Source organism: Lagopus muta, chromosome 9, assembly GCF_023343835.1.
Source record: "Lagopus muta isolate bLagMut1 chromosome 9, bLagMut1 primary, whole genome shotgun sequence".
NCBI lineage: Eukaryota > Metazoa > Chordata > Aves > Galliformes > Phasianidae > Lagopus > Lagopus muta.
The window spans coordinates 2,011,121-2,030,915 of record NC_064441.1 but is presented as its reverse complement, the minus strand read 5'-3'; the positions used below and the strand labels follow the sequence as shown (position 1 = coordinate 2,030,915).

The 19,795-nt window shown below is 43.2% G+C and overlaps 1 protein-coding gene across 1 annotated transcript; it reads left to right on the top strand.

The window, feature by feature from the left end:
- The first annotated feature begins 8,863 nt into the window (after positions 1–8,863).
- On the top strand, positions 8,864–18,531 carry NMD3 (NMD3 ribosome export adaptor). Its single transcript, XM_048955216.1, has 15 exons — positions 8,864–9,003; positions 9,082–9,216; positions 10,922–11,018; positions 11,296–11,376; positions 11,638–11,766; positions 12,313–12,403; positions 12,549–12,627; positions 12,926–13,022; positions 13,299–13,416; positions 14,045–14,190; positions 14,649–14,761; positions 15,581–15,653; positions 16,196–16,302; positions 17,085–17,155; positions 17,572–18,531. The coding sequence occupies exons 1-15, from the start codon at positions 8,960–8,962 to the stop codon at positions 17,703–17,705; spliced, it is 1,515 nt and encodes a 504-aa protein (XP_048811173.1). The 5' UTR covers positions 8,864–8,959; the 3' UTR covers positions 17,706–18,531.
- Positions 18,532–19,795: the final 1,264 nt, after the last annotated feature.

Below are 19,795 nucleotides of genomic sequence, written 5' to 3'. Positions count from 1 at the left end.
TACAGGATATCCCCTAAAAAATCAGACTCCACCTTTCTGAAATTCTGAAATCATAGGGATGTGCAAGTAAATTTTTTTGTAAGCTTCATCACAGCTGTTCTTTGACTCGTAAAGGGAAATCATCTCATCTCTGCAGTTGGAAGCTCTGCTGCACCGCACTGCAGGAGGCAGACGTTGCCCAGATGTTGCTCTCAGAACCCCGTGTGCTGTGCACAGTCACAGGAGGACCCCAGATACAGCATCCCACGTCTGCCTCCCTGCACCACTTACCCAGGCAATGCTCCGTTTCAAGAGTTTCATTTCCCTAATTACTCAGCAGCTAGGGAAAACCTTTTTAAGCAGTGCTTCTCTAAGCACCCGGGGAGAAATCAGCAGACCCTGAGAGCCCACTTACACGCACACAGCCGCGGAAAATGGTTGCCAACATTGGGCTGATTGTCACCAATGGACTTCTGCACCCCAGGGCAGAGATGTGGACAAGGGGCAGCGAGCCAGGCTGAGCTGGTGAAAACTGGAGCAGAAAAGGGTAATTTTCTAATTAAATATTACTGAACTGCTGAGGACTTGCACACATCCATGGAGAAGGATTATGTCCAATGCTGTATCAAAAGCAGTGCTGTCCTCACATGCATCAGCTCCTACCCAAGTCATCTTCGTTATTTGCTCCCAAAATACCCAACCCCAGCTGTATCAGTAAGTCACTGCTCTTATCCCACCACAAAACATGTCCTGCATGGAGCCTACAATCCTATGTTTGGTAACTCCAGATATCCTCCTAGCAAAGATAAGGTAACTTACTTATCTGGGTGCTGTGTGCACGGGGGTATTGACAGCAGCAGAGTTTGGTGATAAAATATGACAAATTGAGCCACTCCTCTCCTTTGTGGTCACCACTAAGCTCTCCTAAGGGACAAGGGCAGGTGGTAGCAGGCCTGCAGGACAGAGGGACACATCAGCTCCCGGTACTGCACCAAAGCAGGTGGGCTCCTCATTCTTCCCAGAAAGAGGAAATGGTCCATGAGATGGGATGGATCATCAGACAAAGAGGACACAATATCACAATTAAAAGAAGACAAACCAATCATCTCTTCTGCCACTTGAATTACTTGGTGTCCATTAGCTTGCAGGCAGCTGCTCATGGTGTTTTCCTGCACAAGCAGCAGCAAGGGAACCAAAGCAGCTCCTTCACTATCTTCCCCTACATGCAGCGAGGAAAACTTGGCCTGTGCTAAATGAAGACAGCCTGGTTCAAAACATGATCATTTGTTGCTCAGAGTAAGCAACACTCCACCAGTGCACTCAAACATCCCCCATTAGGAAAATCTCTCTCTGCAGCTTTCCTGGGAACACCCCAGCTCCAACACTATGATTCACAGGCAGAGGTTAGAATTAACTCTGACACTTTTGTCATCGTCGCTGTCTGCTCCACCCATATTTCAGAGGTCCTTGCAGCAGTTGCTACATCACCAGCTGACAGCTGATAAATCACGCTGATGCTGGTGTTCCAACACAGAGAGCCCAGCGTGTCCCTGAGCTGTTACTGGGATTACTGAGGCCTCCTGAGGTGGGGATAAGAAGCTCTGAGCTAGAAGCAGGCTATAGAAATCATTTCACGTGGGATAAGCTTAGCTATCCTCCCCCGGTTATCAGGAGCCATTAGTCTTGGTTTAAAAGTGATATTTAAAAGATGCGTGTGCACCCTTTGCATAAGAATTGTGGAATCAGACGCAGGCTGCTGCTGGTACTCAGCCAGGCAGGAGAGATAAGCCAAGAATGAGGGCAGAGCGGAAAGCAGAAATATCCATGAGATGGAGAATAGGGTAAATCTGGCAAATCCATGAGAAAATTCAGAGTTTGCCTTCTCACAGTGACTGAACAAGGAGGGAAAAGAGAGGAAAAGCAGACGGTGTCAGGAACAGACATATGTCAGCTGGGGTGATGTTTCAGTTACTTCTTCTGACAGCTCCTATCTTCGCTTCATAATCATGGAGCAGATCAGAAGCATCTCATTATTTCAAGGTCATACTCGAGGATGAGTTAACACACCATGAATCTTGATCAGCTTCAGATGTTAAAAAATAAGAACAGGAAGAGGAGTTGCTGGTAAATGCGCATCAAGGAGTATCTGATGCAGGACAAATGAGTCCAAAGTCTGGATTGAGCCCTCCTAACAACGTCAGAAGAGGGCTGTGACAGCATTGCAGCAACGCAATTAAATATGGGGTGACAAGGCACAGTGCACGGCCTCACCCACAGCCTGGCAGCACAAAGAGCGTCTATCAGTTCTTCACATTCCCCACAGCTGTGCTGCGCAACAGGAGAAGCCTGGTAGCCCACAGACATTAGTTATTTGCCACCAGTGCAACTATTGAGTGATTTATGAAGCCACAGCTGGAAAAATGATGGCGCAAGGTGAGCAGATGCATCCAACTCCACTCATCCTGGTGCCTTGCCTGGAGGCAGCACGTGACTTTCACTGTGGGTATTTTACTCCATCCCATGAAAACCTCACATCCCAAGAAAACCCCACCAAATCACACATGAATGCCTTTGACTTCCCTTTCTAGTATCGCATCTCACTGCAGAACAAAAGGCACAGCTTGGTGAAATCAAGCAGCGTTAGCCCACTGCTGTGGTGCACACACCTACAGTCAGCACTGTTCAGCTGTCAGCACTGCAGTGTGGGGACACACCAAGGAATCCAAAGGCTCCCTACATTACAGTATTCACATCTGGACAGGCACAATTAATTTGTAATCCACCAGTCCAGGTATCTCAGTATCCAGATGCTTCATACAGATATATTCTGGTGGCACTGAAACACTTTCAGAGTTCAGGGCAACATCAGCTCTCTATCCTGAATTACTGCATCACGTAAAATCCACTCAATCCAAACATCAATACAAAAGAAGAGGACTAGGGCACTGAAGCAGGCATCTTTTAGCAACAGCCCAGGGTATTTGGCCTGTTTTTCACCACAAATATTTAATCAAAACTAGCATCACTGAGGCTGCTTTTTTATATAAATGCATGTGCTCTTAAATAAATCATGAGCTGCATACATTGGTAGCAGCTGTGGAAGTTTCCACTCACAAAGAGCAGTCTACAGCCTGTGCCCTTACATCAGAAGTCCATCACACCATAAGTCCACACACCATAAGTTTCAGTTTTGCAATTTTATAGCAAAGCAATACCTGCACAGACACCTTTTAATAAGGATGTGTCAGATCTCCCTGTCGTGCTTGTGCCAGCATGACAGGAGAGGTGGAAAGAAATATTCAACCCACTAAAATTGCAACACCTCTTCCTGAGAATTTATCTTGATGAATAATTACAAAATGCATACGCCATCATTGAAGCCTGGCACAAGAAAAAAGGGGGAAAAAAAAAGAAGAAAGGTCTAACTGCCATGACTTTACATTTGTCAAATCTGCTACTTTGGTAACGTCTTAGATTAAGCTGGTGTGATGCTCATTGCTAAAATGCTCTAGTGCTCTGGCAGAGACCTGAGAGGGCAGAGCACTCCATCCTCCTCTTCCATGTCTTTCTTCTATTTGGTGGGATCACTGTTTCTGTTTGTTTTAGCTTTTGTTTTAACCAATAGCATCTCCTTTCCTTTCTGCTCCTCCTCCCCTATGAGCCATCAATCTTTGGCTCTTCCAACCACTACTGGGCCTCCAACATTCATTCTCCTGCTGTTTCCACCCACACATCCCAACCAAAGACAGAGGATACCAGCTTGTTTCTAGAGCAAGCTGACCAAACTCTGTTCTGTCTTTTTCTCTGCTTGGTTCTGTCTCCCGGCAGCGAGACTGAGGAAAGCCTGGGACACATCAACACCATCCACAGTTTTTATGCCCAGGTTTTTAACAGGCATGATGTGCAATCCATTTTACCTGTACATCACCCCCTTTATGTTCTCACTGACGAGCACTCAACATCTAACATCTAACAATGTAAGCTCTACAGCAAGACATGCATTTACCAATGGCAGTGCCCAGTGTTCTCACTGCCCTGGCTCCTCTCCTGGCAGCCCCAAGCCTCCGAGCACAGCACACCTTTCACCAGGTCTCCTTTAGCCCACTGATGCCTGTAGACGGTTATAGATGAAAATGGAAGATTACAAAAGGCGGATGGAAAGCAAACAGCTACTGTACAATAGTCTCTAAGATTCTTTTTATGACCCGATGAACAAATATTTACCCTTTTACAACAAATATTTCTGAGGTTCAGGTCTAGTGCATCCTGTTACAAGTAACAAGCAGTCCAGTAGTAAAGCTAGACTTCCTGGTTCCTGACTGTACTTCTGCTTAAAATTAAATCTTTGCCATGGCTGTACCTCAGCCCTGGTAAACAAGGCTGGACTGAGTGATGAGAACAGTCACAGTCTTTCACACTAAAAGAGGAAGATGACAGTGAGAGGTGGGTAAGTTGGATAGAGTCATGGCAATCGGCAGCACCCTGCACAGGTTCTTGTATGCCAACCCCACAGGACTGTGCTCCTGAAAAGCAGTCTCCACAACCTCAGCAGAAGTGCCAAGTATTACAAAACAAGGGGGAATTAATCAGTGAAAAGGGTCTCTTTGACAATATAGTACATTCATAAAACACTGTAGAGGCTGAGGATGTCTTCCAGCATAAGACTGCTGGGCAGTAGCAGGACAGGGTTTAGCACACAGCTGGCACCTCGGGAGCATCCACTCTGCTTTGACGTCCAGCAAGACTGAGAATTACCTCCCTCTGCTGACAAAAGCCAAGAACTGATCCTTGGTGCTGTGGCACCCTTTGCACAGCCTCAGATCAACCTGCTGCTCTCTTCAACATTATCCAAGGACATCCTCACTTCCAAACCATTCTGGATCGGATAAATCTTACGTGCAAATTCCACACAATGCATTACTTAATTAAAGGAAACTGAACCGCAGATACCTGCGTTGCAACCAAGCTCATTAAAGCTTGATGATGTAAGGCACAGGTTTTATCTAATGATCAGCTGCAGGTGGAGTGACACAATATGCAGATTCCTGCTGCAAAGCTATTTTAAAGCAGTTTCGTCTCAGATCTCTTTGTTCTTGCCTCTGAAGTTCAGCACTAATAATGTTTGTGGCTCACGCTGTAAATTGGATCGCTAATTGGGTTGCTTAGAAGGAATTGAAGAAATAGTCAAAAAGTGGAAAATAATTGGAGCACTATCCCAGAACATTCAGTGCAGGTTATATCCCAGAAAGCAGTGCTTGGAACTGTCATGTCTTGGGAATTAGGTGATGTTATTCCTCCCATCCACAGCAGCCCTCGAGGCCACAGAAGACAAGCTGAGCAGCACCTCTTCCCAAACACAGTCTTGCAGGCACTGCATTGCTGAAAGTATTAGTCTGCAACTTCCCAGCTGCAACAAACAGGCCATAACCAGATGAATCCTCTACTGTAGAGGCAGAAACAGGGCTGCACAGGAGGAACAGCCTGCAGGAGAAAAGAAAACGGCCAAGAACAGCAGCAGTCCATGCAGAGGAAGCGAGGATGCCCTGCAGCCCAGCACACAGGAAATACTGCTGCATTTTGGGGGAGAAGATATTAAATACAGAAGCTGAAAGGATGTATCAACCTGCACACAGGCAAAGCACAGACTGCTGCCATAGAAGAAGGCCTCCTCCAGCTCTCAGATGCCCTGCATCCTCAGCTGCTCCCTTGGCCACAGCCCCACTTTCATTTCCTCACTCTGAGCACTGAATAAGCTTTTGTTATTGGTCAGCTCTCTGAATGGAAACTACTTCAATCCTCCCAATTATCACTTGATGCAACAGGAAAATGAGTGAAATTGTTAGGAATGCATGCTTGTTTAGAACTTTGATAGCTAAAAAACAGAGTTATTATCATCACAGTCCTAACAAAAAGTAAATTTGTCCATAGTTCCTATTGCACAGCCTTACCTGTGTATCCATGTATATTTTCACTATATTTCTAGTTACATCACTGCATTTTCATTGCTCACTTGCTAGCACCAAGCATCCTAGAATATGCTGCTCTGTATCCCAAATTTATTTCACAGCAAATATTAAAACCAAACTCGTTTAAAAACAGCGTGTTTGCTTTTGCTGGCAGGTTCTTCAGGTGTAAGTTAACCTGTTCGATTAAAAGAGTGGGCCAGAGCAGGCCAACTCATCCAGCACATGCTGCTTTCTGCTGGGAGGTCAGAGCAGCTCTGCAAGGAGCCCCAGAGGCTTCTCTGGGAGCTTCATGGGCTCCTTCCCTCGATCCAGTTTATATGAGGGAATAGTGACCTCAGGTGGTCTGTTAAATTTACCACAGGATCACCTTTTGCATGAATTTTTCATCTCTGCTTCTTCCACTTATTGAAGTTCCTATTGCAAATGAAGGCTCTGCAGCCAGCTGTTGTGGCTGGCACAGCTCCACCAGCACTGCTCTGGCTTTGGGCACATTCAAGCAAACCACGTACAGCTACTGACTCAAGGGGCCAGTCATCTGCCTGTAAGAACATGAGCAAACCTGCATTCAAAGTGCTTATAAATGATGTGCTTTCTCCCCCCACACAGCACGCAGATCCTTTCCAAGCTGTGACTTCGGCTGAGTTCAGAAGCTCAGAGACTGAGCAGTACTTTCAAAGGTCAGATACAAACTCTATTGCACACAGTAGGATAAACACATCTTGATTTGCATCGTCCATATAATTCAGCTGTCAGTGTGCACGCTGGTTCAATATTTGCATCACCTAATGAGCAGAAACAAAGCATAACACAGCATAGGCTGAAGTAGCGTGCTTAGGTAACGTTACATAAAGAGACCCTAAGGATTATGATGGAAGCAGCAGAAAACTTTCATCTGGCATAAATATTTTGTTCTCACTGAAGAACAGCAGAAGGAAGGATAAGAAATGATTGCAAACTGAATGTGCTTTCCAGCAGGGTACAATTCCAGCAGATGCCTACATTCACCAGACAGCGCCTTACTAGCAACAACTCCTGGCTCTTTTCTACTTAGATTTCTACTGGCTTTTTTATGCATATTTTAATTGGTTTTGGATTCTACAGCAAATTAGAAGAAACTGAGATGTTTAAAATTTCACTCTATGTTCCACTGTAGCCTCAGCCTTTGGAGAACGTTTCAGAAGAGATGTGCACAGAGATGGGATGCAAGGAGACAGAAACTTGCAGGTCTGGGACACTGCAGAGCAGTGGCACTCACACACCTCCCAAGGACTGACTGAGGCCACGAGAACACTCACCATTGGAAATAATGACTTTTTATTGTGTTCCTTCTGTGCCATGATGAGGACATCACTTTCAAGATGCATTACTGGCTTAAGCAATACCCTCTGAAACGTTCCTGCGCCTAATTGTGACCTGAGGAGCAGCCAGCTGTGATCTCCCCATTTGAGCAAGTGGAGCTCCATGCAGACACAGATGCAAAGAAAAAAAGGTGCAACAAAAACCTACGTACACTCCTTGCCATGCTTCAGGCCTGCAGGAGCCCTGCGGAGTAATTAACAACACGCCATGTGCTGCAACACCACGTCAGCTTCAGACAGCAGCAGTCACAGAAGGAGAAGCACCGTTTTTCACCCTCACCCATTCCACTCTCAATCATTACTACTGGAGTAGCTGGGAGGGGAGAGCTGACAGTTTTATCACCCAAGCTGCCAGAATGCACAGAGCCTTCTCGAAATTCACGGCAGTGCCTGCACATTTCCATAACTCCTGTAGCTCCTGGGTGAAAAGGGAAATTAAATGGAGCTGTGAAAACTGCAAAGAAGCTCAGAGGAGCAAAACTGGTGTCATTGTGAGAACTCAGCGAGCCCAGCAAAGGAGGATGTGCCAAAATGGAAAAAAAAACAACCAAGTCAGGCAGAGTGACAGCCTGTGATTTTCAGTCCCCAAAGCAACTCTTCCTGTCAGGATACCATCACGTTAAGCAGACCATGTGCAATGTGTTGATGCAATTCTGCTCCGCTTTTTTCTGCTGCATAAAAACGAATTGCAGGAATCATAGAATCATGGAATGGCCTGTGTTGAAAAGGAGCACAATGCTCATCCAGTTCCAACCCCTGCTGTGTGCAGGTCACCAACCAGCAGCCCAGGCTGCCCAGAGCCACATCCAGCCTGGCCTCCAATGCCTGCAGGGATGGGGCATCCACAGCCTCCTTGGGCAACCTGTAACAGTGCCTCACCACCCTCTGAATGAAAAGCTTCTTCCTAATATCTAACCTAAAGAAAACCAACGCTGGCCTGAAACCATACATACTTTAATGTCTTGACAATTCCGTGAGGAGCTCTTATTTGATGGGAATGGTTGGTTATTGTAAACCATGCATGGAAGATAAGACAAACATTCCATACCAAGTCCTCCTTGTTTGATAATGACTTCAAACCAAACCACTGCTGCTGTGATCCAGGGTAAGTTTAGGCTGGATATCAGGACAAACTTCTTTACAGAAAGGGCTGTTAAGCACTGCAATGGGCTGCCCGGGGAGGTGGTGGAGTCACCACCCCTGGATGTACTTAACAACCGTTCGGATGTGGTGCTCAGGGACATGACTTAGCAGAGGGTTGTTAGGGTTGCATGGTTGTGGCTGGACTTGATGACCTTCAAGGTCTTTTCCAACCTGAGCAATTCTATGATTCTGTGATCCTCGGGCAGGCTGATTGTAGCTCCTGGCTACAATTTTTTTTGTTGGTTGTTTGTTTTTTCCGAGGAGAGACCTCTCAGACCCCCTCAGCTCTCAACGCCGCTCCACGACGCCGCCATGCGTTTCCCTGAGCTGAACTCATTCACACACACGCACGGCGGCGGCTCCACAGCGCCCTCTGGCGGCGGCACTGCCACCATCCCTCCCGCTCTCCTCCCCTTCCTCTCCCGCCCGGAACCCGGCACTGCCTCCCTCCCCGCTCCGTGCCGTTCCCAGGCCGCGTGTTCCCGCTGCCGGCCGCCACGTTCCCCGCTGCCCATGGAATACCTGGCGGCTCCCGCGGCTCCCACGCAGGGCAGCATGTGAGTGGAGAAGCCGGGCTCGGGATGACCCCGACGGGGGCTGCTGTCGTTGACTCTGTTCTGCTCTCTGTCCCACAGCCTCTGCTGCCACTGCGGCGTGCCCATCCCGCCCAACCCGGCCAACATGTGCGTGGGATGCCTGCGGGCACGCGTGGACATCACGGAAGGCATCCCCAAACAGCTCAGCGTCAGCTTCTGCAAGCAGTGCGAGAGGTGGGGGCCGCGCGAGAGGCGTGGGAGCTGAGAGCTGCGCTGCCACGTGCCGGGCTCGGAGCGCTGCTGGGTGACGCCGTGCTTTGTGGGCAGTGGCACTGAGGCCTTCAAGGGTCCCTCCGGACATAAAACGGTCCCTAATTCCAATAACGTACATTGGATATGCATGCAGTCATGGCTATCAGCCGATGGGAAGCCCTGCAGCTCTCATTTGCTTTTCTGAATATGATCAAATGTGATAGAATAGCCCTTGCATCATCCACTCAATTCTGAGTGGTACATCCAATATTCTGCCCCCCCCCCCCGCTCAATTCTGAGTGGTACATCCAATATTCTGCCCCCCCCCCCATTCAATTTGCAGTGTTACATCCAATATTCTGCTTCCCCCATTCAACTCTGAGTGCTACATCCAATATGCTGAACCCCCCCCCCCCCTACTCAATTTGCAATGTTATATCCAACATTTTGCCCCCAGCCCCCTCAATTCGGAGTGTTACCTGCAATATTCTCCCCCCTCTCCCTCCCCTCAATCAGTTTTGAGTGTTACATCCAGTGTTCTACCCCCATCAGTTTCTTTTCGGGATTGAACACTATAGAGCACAGTGTGCAGGTCAAGGGAGGTGATCCTCCCCCCCTATTCTGCCCTGGTGAGGCCACATTTATTGTATTGTGCCCAGTTCTGGGCTCCCCGGTTCAAAGAGGATAGGGGTCTCCCAGAAGGAGTCTAGCAGAGAACCCCAAAGATGGTGCAGGGCCTGGAGCATCTCCTGTGTGAAGAAAGGCTGAGTAACCTAGGGCTGTCCAGCCTGGGGAAAAGAAGACCAAGGGGGATCTGATTCATGTTTATAAATATCTGGAGGGAGGTGGGAGGCAAAGCAGATAAGGACAGGCTCTTCTTGGGGCTGCATAGCGATAGGACAGGGAGTAGAGGCCTAAAAGTTGAAGATAATTCCATTTAGACACGTGAAAGAGCTTCTTTTCATTAAGGGTAATGGAGCACTGGAACAGACTGCCCAGAGAGGTGGTGCAGTCTCCTTCTATGGAGCTATTTAAGATCATCTGGATGCCTGTCTGTGCAACCTGCTGTAGGGAACCTGCTTAAACAGTGAAGTTGGACTTGATTGTTTCTCGAGGTCCCTTCCAATCCCTGCAATTCTGTGACTTTTTGCTGTGTAAGTTGAAGAATTTATCACCCTGCCATACTGCAGGCAGACTGCAGGTGCCACCATCACACCAGCTTTGGTACTGCCACACACTCAAATCTGTCAGTTATTTGGAGATGGTTTTACAGCTGAGGGGTCAGTGTGGATGTGGAAATCATCCTTGTGGAAATCTTTGGGGTGTTATTGAAGTGAAATAGTACGCAGACAGCTGTTGAGCCAGTAACAGCATACTGTAGGTGTGTTGGTTGCTCTTTTTACCCACTGCATTCATCTGTTTCTTTTATGGAAATAGAAAGGTGTTATTTATGGCCAGGAAGTTTGAAATGAATGGCATTGTGGTCTCTGAAAGAAAAAAGACAGCAAACTGGTGAGGGTGGCAAAGAAAAATGTGAATGCTTAAATCTTGTTCTATCAGGGAGGCTGAAGTTGGAGCTGCATGCCTGGTGTTCACATTGAAAGTTTGGGAAGTAGTTTCTTATCTTTTGAATGACGTAGTTTGTTGAAGCCACATCATGTGCCTCAGTGTGCTTTTTTTATTACAGGTATCTTCAGCCTCCAGGAACTTGGATTCAGTGTGCCTTAGAATCAAGAGAGCTTCTTGCTTTGTGTCTTAAAAAAATTAAAGCTTCACTTAGCAAGGTGGGTAATGAATTTATTAGTCTTTCACAACGTGTCTGTTAGCACGACATAAAGTAAAATCTGGCTAACTCATGCTGGGTTTCATTCTTCCAGAGTAGCCATTCGTGTTGGTATAGGGGTTATTAAGCAAGTGAGTATCTGTAGGGAGCACAGATAATAGCAGTCTGATCTCATACAGTGCATTGGAAGAGCAATGAGCTAAACCATAAGCTTGTGTTTTCTGTTAGCTAGAGCTGCTCATGCTTAAGGCTGAGCCCTTGTTTGTTCCCACTTGCAGGTCCGGCTGATCGACGCAGGCTTTATTTGGACTGAACCACATTCTAAGAGATTGAAGCTGAAACTGACTGTTCAGAAGGAGGTAACAGAAATGTAGCAATCTGTGTGCAGGGGTTTTTTTTAAAGCTTTTGTGGCAAACAGTATCCTTGTTATTGGTTTGGTTTTTTCCTGCTGTTTAGATAAGTGGTTCTCTCCAATAAAATACAGCATGTGTTTAATGGCTTCTCTTGACAAAATGTTGATTTACTTAAACTTCAATTGTGATGATCAGAACCCAGATGGCAAAATTTGAAGAATGTTATCAGCTGTCCCCATAAAACTGTCAAAACTTCTGTTTTGCAGGTGATAAATGGAGCAGTTCTTCAGCAAGTGTTTGTGGTGGAATATCTGATTCAGTCGCAGATGTGTGAAGACTGTCATAGGATTGAAGCGAAGGATTTCTGGAAAGCTGTGGTTCAAGTCAGGCAGAAGGTAGAGGCAAACTGAGTTTTTACTTTTTGATGGCAGTGCAATAACGCAGAGAAATCTTTGAGTGACTTTCTGATTTTCTCAGGAAAAGGTGTGCTTACATTTGGCTACTGCCACAGTAATAAGTGTGGTGATTTTTCCTTCTGGTTTTAGTTTGGAAATCTTTTTTTCTGTTGTCCAGTATTATTAATATGCCCTTTTATAAGTGATGGCTCGCAGATGGATCTTACATGAATTTTTATATATCCTTCCTTCTGTATTTTAAGGCACTGCTGGAAACAGTGGAGCAGATTGTTGATAAATATTTAAATCTTCTTTAAAGAAAAAAGATATCTGTAGCAACAGGCTGTGCAAAAAAAAAGAAACAGAAGGCTTAAATAATTTGGTATAAATAGAGCACATCTCTGAAGTCTTTTTGGTTGGGATAGACTTTGGACTCTTCCTTCTGTAGATGATCTCTTCATATAAACATTTATTCTCCAGCAATTCTGCATTTGCTCCAGGTGATTCTTAAATGACTTTGATGGATTTATTTTGGCTTTGTTATAGACTCTGCACAAAAAGACGTTCTACTATTTGGAGCAGCTGATTTTAAAACACAGGCTTCATCAAAATACACTTCGCATCAAGGAAATCCATGGTAAGTGAGGTGGCTTGTTAAGCTGGAGATAAAATAGACAAACCTGGATTATGTTGCATTAATAGCTGTGTGTGGGTAACGAGAAGAATGTTCTTTTCAAGTGCATTGCATAGATATGTTCATCAGGCTTTTTTTATTCCTTCAGATGGCCTGGATTTTTATTATTCTTCGAAGCAACACGCTCAGAAGATGGTAGACTTTCTTCAGTGTACAGTTCCATCTAGGTACATCATTGACATCTATTGCCCTCCCCAAAAGCTTTTGGGAAGTAGCTGTTATCCCTCATTTTAAACAGATTATGTGAGTGACAGTGTAATGAGCCTGTGTTCTGTTCAATAGACAAAGCCCCTTGTGCAGAAGTCTCATGTTTTGTGTTTGGGTATTGTGAAACTACCCTTCATGAATTTTTGTAATTTCTTCATGAATTTGCTGTTTGTAGCTATGTCCAGCTCTTAGTGCTGGTTATCTTCTCTCCCAAACAGTCTTTCTTGCTGCTTGAAGCTCTATTTTTATGTTCTTTAGGTCGAAATCATCCCAGCGCTTGACCTCACATGATGTTCACAGTAATGTCTACAACTACAAAAGCACTTTCTCCGTGGAAATTGTTCCAGTATGCAAGGTAGTTTATTTCTGTTTCATCCCCAGGGTACTGTATGAAGTGGCAGGAGTTTGGTTTTGCTGACAGAGACATTATTTATTTTATGTTTGGGGGACAGGAGGGTTTAGTCCCCAAGTGAGCTTGGAACTTAGCTAGCATTTATTGTCAAGTTATTGGAGGATGTTGGGTGGGGATCTGAAAATCTCAAATTTGAAAATCCATGTTTCTGATTTCTTTAAAGGCTTGATTAAAAATTAAAGAAATGTGAACTTTAAAACATGTTCTCTTTGCATGCAGGACAATGTTGTATGTCTGTCACCAAAACTGGCACAGAGTCTTGGTAACATGAGCCAGATCTGTGTGTGCATTAGAGTTACAAGTACTGTCCACCTCATTGATCCCAGCACTCTGCAGAGTAAGTTGTGGTTTTTTTCTGCAATATGGCAAGGTGTTGAAAATCTGCTGGCAAAATTATTTACATAAAATCTTGTATTTTTGCACCTTATATAAGTATATATCTTATATATCTTATATAAGTATGTATCTTATATAAGTTATAAAAGTATTTGTGCACTCGTGACAGAAATTGAATAGCAAACAAAGACCAAACTCTTCTCTAAACCTAATTTCCTTTGTGTCCTAGGAAAATCTGCAAGGTTAGTACTAGGTTTGTGGATGGTGTAGGGCTCTACCAAGCACTTAGATTTGTCAGGGACGTGCCTCTCAAATGAGAAGACCTCTCTGTATTTATTAATGTGTATGTGATGCAAAATACCTCTGATAAGGCTACATCCCAGGAATTGATTTGTGTGCATAAAAGACTGTGCTTCAGACACGTGAGATGTGACTTGTCTGTCACAGATCATCAGCTGCTGTCACAGCCAGAGTTTACCATATATATTGTGTCCCAAATAGTTTGTTCTCATAACAGTCTTGAACAGAATGCATTGTAGTTGCCTGTGTTTTGGTTAATGCTTCGTTTTAATTATCTGAAAGAAACTTTCTCCCTTGTGATTGTCTTTGCTGGTTCTTGGTTTTTCCAGTTGCTGAAATTGATGGAAATACCTACTGGCGCCATCCTTTCAATAGCTTGTTCAACCCAAAGCAGCTTGAGGAATTTATTGTTATGGACATCAATCGAGTTCAAGAAAAGAAGAAACCTGCAGGTGCAGGGGCAAGATCAAATAAAGTAAGAGTTCCTGTGGATGTTGTTTTGTTTGGGAGATGATGAAGATGTGAATTCCACTTTTAAGTTATTTTCTTTTGAAGAGTTTAAACCCTACTTGTTAGTGCCACCACAGAAATCATTATTTTATACTAGCTTTGCAACTCTTCAATTACTGTTCTTTTTTCTGAAGCAGAGAAACTTTTTCTTTTTTAATCAGAATTAGTGAACAAGAGTCAACTGCTTTTTCTCATTCAAAGGATAAAAGTAATATAAAGTTGCAAAGTAAACAAGTGATTGCCCTGTTTATTAGTTTTGTAAAGATGAGAAAATAATGGTAGCAAGCAGTATGTTGGATTTCTGTGATAGAAAGCTTAATTGCAGCTGTAGTTTAACACACTAATGTAGCAGTGCAAATGTTTTAACAGCACAGAAGGTTAAGCTGAGTTTATTACAAGCATGTTTATTTTTCATTCCTCAAGCACACGCTGGCTGAAGCCTGGGTAAAGAAAACCTCGGAGCTGAGTACAGACCATCAGTATTTCTGCTGCACTCACTTGGGACACATTCTAAATCCTGGCGACCTTGTCTTAGGGTCTGTTCTGTTTCTTGGTTTTGATTTAAATGAGCCAAGTTTTGAGTCTCTCAGGAGCAAACACGAAAGAAAATACTGGTATCTGATGACTTAATTCTATTCTTAATTTGCTAGGGAGCTGGAATGGTTGTTTCAGTTCATACTGCTGACTTGGATTCTGTGCATGCCTGTGTATTATCAAGAAAGTTGTGAATTTCCTAAATGAGATCTGCAGAAGGGATAGAATCTTTCGTCTTGGCCATGAAGAGATAGATGGTTATAATACAGCAAAACTTCTAGCAGAACTCATGCCATAAAACTAGCTGCTAATTGACTTCTAAAGTGAGATGAGAATAACAGTGCAGACACAGATGAGAGATTTTGAAAACACTAGGCAAGATCAAAGTAAGGTGAAGGCATATGACCTTTTTGATTAAATGTGAGTATTGCATACAGCAATGACAAATGTGAATGTTTTTAGGATGGGGCTTGGTCAGTGATTCTCAAGTAAATGGGAATAAACATGAATATTTTGAAGGCAGCAGAACCTCAGGGATGTGTGTGGGTTCATGAGGCTGGTGAGTGCAGTGGTGCTACTGAACAGAATGTGGGGACAGCAGCTTGCTCTAAGAGTTCCTCAGTTATGACAAGTGCATACTGATGTGGATTTCTTCTTTTCTCTGTCCTTAGTTTGGAAACATTCATTTTTTTGAGTAGCTATAACTGAGACTATGATCTTTAATGCAGACATTACTTTTGCTCTTTAATACTAGCATATAAAACCTTGACTTCGTTTTTCTGTACTTAAATAGAAGTATGAACTACCTGTTCTTGTTTTAGATTTGACTTGGCCAACTGTAACTTGAATGACGAGTTTGTGAATAAGATGAGCCCACACAACGTCCCTGACGTGGTAAGATCATTTTCTTTGTCTGTACAGATTTCTCTGCATTGCTCAGGAAAATCAAGTGGCTTTATATCAAATACACACTGTTTGCCTGGTGCTCAAGGAAGGAAATGTTAATGTTGAAATTTGAATGGAATCCAATCAGTGAGAATAACTTCTCACTACTTATATTTTAGAGTGGTGTTTAAATAATACTTTTACCTTAACCTGCCTTATTCACTGCTGTTCAGATTACCCTTTGTGGTGAAAACTCTTACATCTCCAGGGTATGCCTCTTCAGGAAATAAAAGTTTCCAAACACTTTGGTTTGAATTGAAAAATGCTGTATGAATTCTATTTAAAACTTTTTAGTGCCAGACTGCCAAAAGTGCAGGTGTCATATGTTACTGTCTGCAGTTTGTTTGTAAGACTGAGTCTGCTGTTTGTTCTGGTGTTACAGTTGCCCAAATCTAGACTTGGGTGTTGCTTTGGTTATTTTTTTTAAAGCGTGTTGTGAGTTGCATATTATGGTGTGTGTGCATGTAAATATCTGTGGGTTTCCACTGTAGGTATTGATAAAGAAGAGCTACGACCGTGCCAAGCGCCAGCATCGCAGGAACTGGAAACTGAAAGAGCTGGAAAGAGACAGAGAAGGCATGGATACAGATGATGAAAGGTATCAGCCATGAAGTTTTGAAGTCCTTTCTACCTAGGATAGCATGCTAAGTCTGAAAATACCATTTACCACTCTCTGCTAAGGACAAAACCCCCAGTGTAATGCCCTACTACTGTTACAGGGGCACAAGCAAATGCTGCTGGTTCTGTAGGGGTGTGATGATGGCTGATAAAATAGGATAGGTTCTAAACAATACAGTCTTTGCATCTTTCCTAGTGCAGGAAGTGCTTTAAACATATCTATGCACCTTACTTGTGCTTTTAGAATATTCTATCTTGACTGCTAGGTTTCAGGGAAGGCGGATACTGAGGTGGGTGGTGGGGGGTCAAGGAATGAACTAAATCCTGAATCTTAAAGATAACCCTGCAAACAGATTTACTCATTTACATGAGGCAAATGATGAATGTCAGAGCTATTGTACCTTATGGCTGCTGGTTTTTTTAGCTAAGGGTTGCTTTTGTGAAAACATGTTTGTCATTGTTCCATGGCAAAGCTGAAACAGCAGCAGATAACAAATAATGTCTGAGTAGGAAAAAGGAGGCAATTAGAGTTAAATGAGGACAGGCAGTTTACATATATTTTGGAAACGAGTAGGTGCTAACAGTAATCAAAATAAAATGAAAAAGAGGCAGAAAGAATGAGTTGACAATGTAAGAATGTTATCAGAAGGCACAACTGAAGGACTGCAGTCCTTTCTTGGAGCTTTTTTCTTTTGATTTCTTTTTATAAATTTGCATAAATGCAAAGGGAAAGTGAGTAAATACATTAAACCTCATTTACAGACAATACCAGGACTTCCTTGAAGATCTGGAAGAAGATGAAGCCATAAGGAAAAACGTCAACATTTACAGAAGTAAGGCCTCTTTTACGATTGAATTGCATGTAATTTGATCATAGCTATTTGAGTAAAAATATTCTTGCTGAAGCCCTGTATTTGGATCTTTGAACTGCTCATTCTTGGAGTAATGCTGTAATGTAACAGCATGAGGTATCTCACTTGCACTGAGTGATGCTCATGTCGCTTGCTTACCTTTAACATAAGATAAAAGACTTTCAAGACCTGTGCTGGGTAAAAAACATGATGATTAACTTGGCATCTTCCAAGAAGGCAAGCATTATTCTTTGGAGTTGGATTTTATGGGGGAGTTTGTTTGCTTGCTGCTTATTTTCAGTCACTTGGGGTTGTTCAGGTTGCTCTGGTTTTCTTTTCTTTTGCTTAGCTGTTCGGTTTTTTTTTTTTGTTGATGTTTTTTTAATTGATTTTTTTAGATGCAGACGTTCCAGTGGAGAGTGACACAGATGATGATGGGGCCCCTCGGATCAGTCTGGCTGAAATGCTGGAGGATCTCCATATTTCTGAGGATGCCACTGGTGGGGAAGGAGCAAATATGCTGACAGAATAAGCATAGTGCATTAAGCAGTGCAGTTAGTATTTGCCTGGGGAGGAAAATGTACCCCATATAAGCAAACATTATGAACTGTGATCACATGAATATGGAAAGTAATGTTGTATCTACAGCCATACCTCTAAATCACATTTCTGAATTGATATTTCATATATAATTATCTAGAAGATCAGTGACTGCAGTTAAGCTTCTGTGCAAACACTGTCATATGAGTTCCACAAGTTCTTCTCATCTCTGAGTGTTTTCTTCTTGCAACTTCTTGTAAGGTAAAGACCAGGTGACTAACTTCAGTTGTATCCACTGAGAATATTAATTGTTCTGCACCTAAGACTGCTAATAAAGCAAAATGTCCATCAGGAGAGATTTTGTTCTGGTTTGCTACACTTGTAGGTACAATACCTTACCTACTCTTTATTGTTTTCATTTATTTACCTGAAATGGATTTTTCCTGTCTTAATCTTTTTGGCACAAAGCTTTGTTGAAGACTTTCATTATGATGACAGTTTATTCCATATAACAGTATTTTGGGGAGGTTTAAGAGTTTTCTGATGCTGTCAATAAGGGAATTCCAAGTATTTCTGTTATGTACACAAAAACGCTTTGTTGTAAATTGATTGAACACACAGCCCACAATCAGAAAGATTTGAGACTTCTTTTAAATGGTAATGAATATTGTATTGTACTGTATTTCATGCTTGTATCAGTGGGTTAGATGCAGTTTGCATAATCTCTGATTAATACACTGAGAGATACTGTACATAAAGATTTTTTTGTCTCAAAGTCTGCCTGAGTTTTCGCAGGTAATAAACTGGTTGGACAACAATTGACTTCTCTTTGTGTCTTAATCTCACTCCAGATATATACCATGAATCACCTCACCTCTGATAACTGGAGCAAGATATACACCCAGTATCAACTGTGAATAAACTATACAAATGTTTTTGTTCCATCATTATTTAAGTAAATGTTAAAATGAAATTTATCTCTGCTGTGAACCCAGATAGAACATAAGTGTTATACTGGATCATTACGTGCTGATGGTGTGTTAAAACTTCTGGTTTTAATTCTGTTGACTGAACTGGTGGTGTGCCATAGAAGGCAAGGGGGAAAAAATGAAAATGTGGAAGGTCAGCTTTGATGTAGTAAAATTCTGAGCCTGCCATAGGCATTGCTAGCAGCTCAGCCATCCTGCAGAACTGTCTTTTACCGTGTAGTTGGGTCACACTAAGCTCTCCTGCATCCTCCTTGAGGAGCTTTGTCATAGTTTTTATTATGAAGAAGAACAGTTGTGAGAAATCCATAAAGTTGCCAAAAAGTGAAGGAGCAGTTTATCTCGTGACAGTAGTTCAGTATAGGAAAGATATGAAGCATTAAAAAAAAAATGAGAATACAGCTGCACAGCTAGCCTGAATTATGACTGCCACAAGAATGGTTTGGGTGTGCTGATCTTTTTAACATATTTTACTTCTATCTGTACCTGCCAGTAGAGGTGGGGAAATTGAGATAAGCTCAAATCTAGTGACTCTTGGGCCAGATCTATGGAAATGGAAGAAATTTAATTAGCCATAACATATAACAGCCAGTCTGTTCCATGACTGGATGAGATGGGTTCTGAGTTGTGATTTTTCTGACAAAGGTAAAAATGATCAAACCTTTCTTGCACATGCTTTGATAATAAGCTTCCTGTTGGCAGCGGAGAGGGAGTTGTAATAAAAACCTGTTTTAAACTCTGCTGTTTTGATCAACTCTCTTCCTTCCTCCCTAATGTTTTCTTTCATACTAGCTCTCAGTAATGTCAGATGGATTGCTGTCTTATCTGTCAATCTGCTTGTTATTGGAGATGTCTGTCTTCTTTGTCCCCCTATGGTCTGTTACTGGTCTGTATTGGATTTCAAACTTCTTTCAGCAAGTCTTGTCTGGAAAGATGTTTAGGTATGGGTGCTAGACAAACAAGTCATAAATCCGAGTCTATTGTTTGCTAGCTGGTAACACATAGTAACAGCTCTCCAAAGGGTGCCTAAGCTGTGTGTGTACTTGAAACCCAAGTTAGCTCTCATTTTAGGTTCTCAAATTTACGGCGTCCCTTT